General features: G+C 63.0%; 1 protein-coding gene across 1 annotated transcript; it reads right to left on the minus strand.

The window, feature by feature from the left end:
• Positions 1-101: 101 nt before the first annotated feature.
• Positions 102-395, minus strand: PPTG_14706 (hypothetical protein; the record flags this gene model as incomplete). Its single annotated transcript, XM_008911207.1, has 1 exon — positions 102-395. The coding sequence occupies one exon, from the start codon at positions 393-395 to the stop codon at positions 102-104; it is 294 nt and encodes a 97-aa protein (XP_008909455.1).
• Positions 396-2,720: the final 2,325 nt, after the last annotated feature.

Consider the following 2,720-nt stretch of genomic DNA (forward strand, 5'->3'; position numbering starts at 1 on the left):
CGTCGTTTGCTGTCCGGCGCCGTCGACGGTTTCATGCTCGTAAATCTTTCTCCACTCGCGGAGCTGTGCTTCGACAACCTCCGCCACTTCGGCCTGGTCCATCACGCCAGCACCCGCGTAGCCACGCGCCACCAACAGGTCCCGTCCGTCATCACACTCGCGATTACTGGCCATACCGCCGACTCCCGCGCGCTCTGTACGCTCGCGACACCGTCGTCCGTCGCGTCACCGCCCAAATTTGCCGCCATCGGCACCGTGACACCGTCTCCGTACGCCATCTCCTCTTTCGCGTCACCGACCGGTGCTTGCTGCCTCAGCACCGCCGCGCCATCCCCAGCCTCAGACAGCACTCGGTCATTGCTGGGCGTCACGTCATCCCCAGTCTCGTTCGCCATATCACGCAGCCGCCACGCGCGCCGTCTCGTCGTCACCCGCCTCTCCTTCGCGTGTCGTCCGCACCGACTCACACCTCTTCGTCTCTCACCCGGGTCAGATCTGGCGAGCTGTAGGGCCGGACCCCCTACGCTCGCTGGGCGTTTCCCGCGATCGAGCCATCGTTCTCATCCTGCTCCGGCTATGGTTGTCCAGCCGCCAAGCCGGACTGTTTCAGTCGGCAGTCCCGCGCGAAGTGGCCCTCGCGCCCACGGTAGAAGCACTCCGTCCCTGCGTCTTCGTCCGAGCTTGGTACCTCTCCAGATTCTGGAGGCGAGCCTCCCTCGTCGCGTACGCCGGGTTGGCGGCACCGGTCGTGCCCTGCCCACCGCCATACTTGGCCTCCACTCTTAGCGTCTTGGCCGGGCGCCGGAAGTGCTGATCTCCGCCGGGTCTCCGTCCGCGCGCTCCACCCTGGTCGCTGCTAGCCGTTCGAAATTTCGTACCGTCGCTCGTAACGCCCGTCTTACCGACAGGTACCAGTTGAAACCCTGGCGGAATTGATTTCCACCACTCCGTCGAACCGGCTCCACCGGCCGTTACTTGCCTTCCCTCGGTATCGTACCGCGGCCGCTTCTGGGGCGCACCCCACGCTGGGCCGTACCCAGCCACCACACTCTTGGATTCGCTGTCGATCCCCAACTGCTCCCGTTCGTCGCCTCCTGCCGCCGCCGCCAAAGGCCCGCGCTCTTGCTGCGCTTCGCGCTCGTCCCAGCGAGCCATCGCCGTCTCGAGGCCGACGCTGTATCCTTCGCTGTAGTCGCCCACGTGGGCGACTACAGCGAAGGATCTTCAGGTTCACCGTCTCGTCCAGCGTTCGGGGCCTGTATCCCCGCACGTGCGTTGCCCCCTCCGAACTGCTCATACCCTTTAGGAACGCGCTAACCAGCCAGTCCTCGCCAACGTCGCCGTTCTCTCCGATCTCGCGCAGCGACTGCACGTATTCCACAAGCCGCTCGCCTCTCATCTGTCGCCTGGCGTTGAGTCGATCGACCACTTCAGGTTCCGTGCGTTGCGTCATGTACTTGGCGCGCAGCATGCTGGCCAGAGTATTGATGCTCTCTTCCTCAGGCGAGACAGACTCCATCACCGTCGCGAACCAGCGCCTCGCCTCACCGTCCAGATGCAAAGCAAAAATTGTGGTAAAGTTGGTCGTCTCTCCATTCCACGCCCATCGTCACCTCCTGCCGGCGAACCTCGGCGCGCACCGTCTTGAGCCACATCGTGACCGGCATGTTGTCGTCCAGCCCCTTGAACTTCATGAGTTTCAGGACCTTCGCCTTCTTGCGCACGATCACTTGTCGGGGCGGCAAGTCTCTTCCGCCTGTCTGTACGGCGTTCGCTGCTGCCGCTGGCGGGGCACGGCCGGGGCAACCACCGCCTCGTCCACCGCCGTTTCCGGCCTCCGTTAAGTGTATCGCCTCCACTGCGAAGCCTGCATCCGTCTCATCGTCCGCGCCAGCGCCAGCGCTCGCATCCGTATCTGATCCTGTGCCCCCAGCCGGTGGCGTGTCGTCACCCCGTCCGTCACGTGCTCCTCCGCCTGACGACGCGCTGTTACCTCGCCCGACTCCCTGCGAGTCACTTCTCGCGTTCCTTCCAGCACCAAGACCGCCAGTTCTCCCTCTGGTCGGCTCGCCTCAGTCCAGGCTGCCGAAGGTGAAGCCGCCCATATCCAAGTTCATCGGTGTGCGTCCTGTCGACGGCCGGATCCCGCTCGTCTCCAGCGTCACCACGACACCGTCACCCGTGTCCACAGTCGTCGCCGCTCCCGGCTGCCGTTGTCTCTTAGCTGACGCCTGCACGGCGCTCGCAGGCCGCTCCCGTGACGCGGCGCGTCGTTGAGCACGCTCACCTCGCTCCGTAGCCGCTGCCATCGTCAGAATTCTACAATCCAAATACAGCCACCTCTGTTAGCCCTCACCCTTTCAGACCGACTCCTTACTTCGCTCTCCGGGGTCGCAACTTCAACTACTACCTCCTGTCCTCGGTGGCACTAGCTCACTGACTCGCTTCCGCCACCGCATTGCATCCACAACACTCACTCGCCACCGAATTAACTGGTGTCGTCCACGCCAGTGTCGACCGTTAAGTCGATCACTTCAACTTGCCGCCCCTGCCAGTTCGTCGAGGCCGCATCGTAGGTCATCCTACTACACTTTCATATATTTACCGATAACTTTGAAGGCTCACCTCGGCAGAAAGCGGTAAGCACACCATTGAAAAGCCCCCGAGTTAGCGCACCTGAGCATATTTTTTGTTGCTGCACTAGCAACAGGTACGGATGA

Source organism: Phytophthora parasitica (genome assembly GCF_000247585.1).
Source record: "Phytophthora parasitica INRA-310 unplaced genomic scaffold supercont2.41, whole genome shotgun sequence".
Taxonomy (NCBI): domain Eukaryota; phylum Oomycota; class Peronosporomycetes; order Peronosporales; family Peronosporaceae; genus Phytophthora; species Phytophthora nicotianae.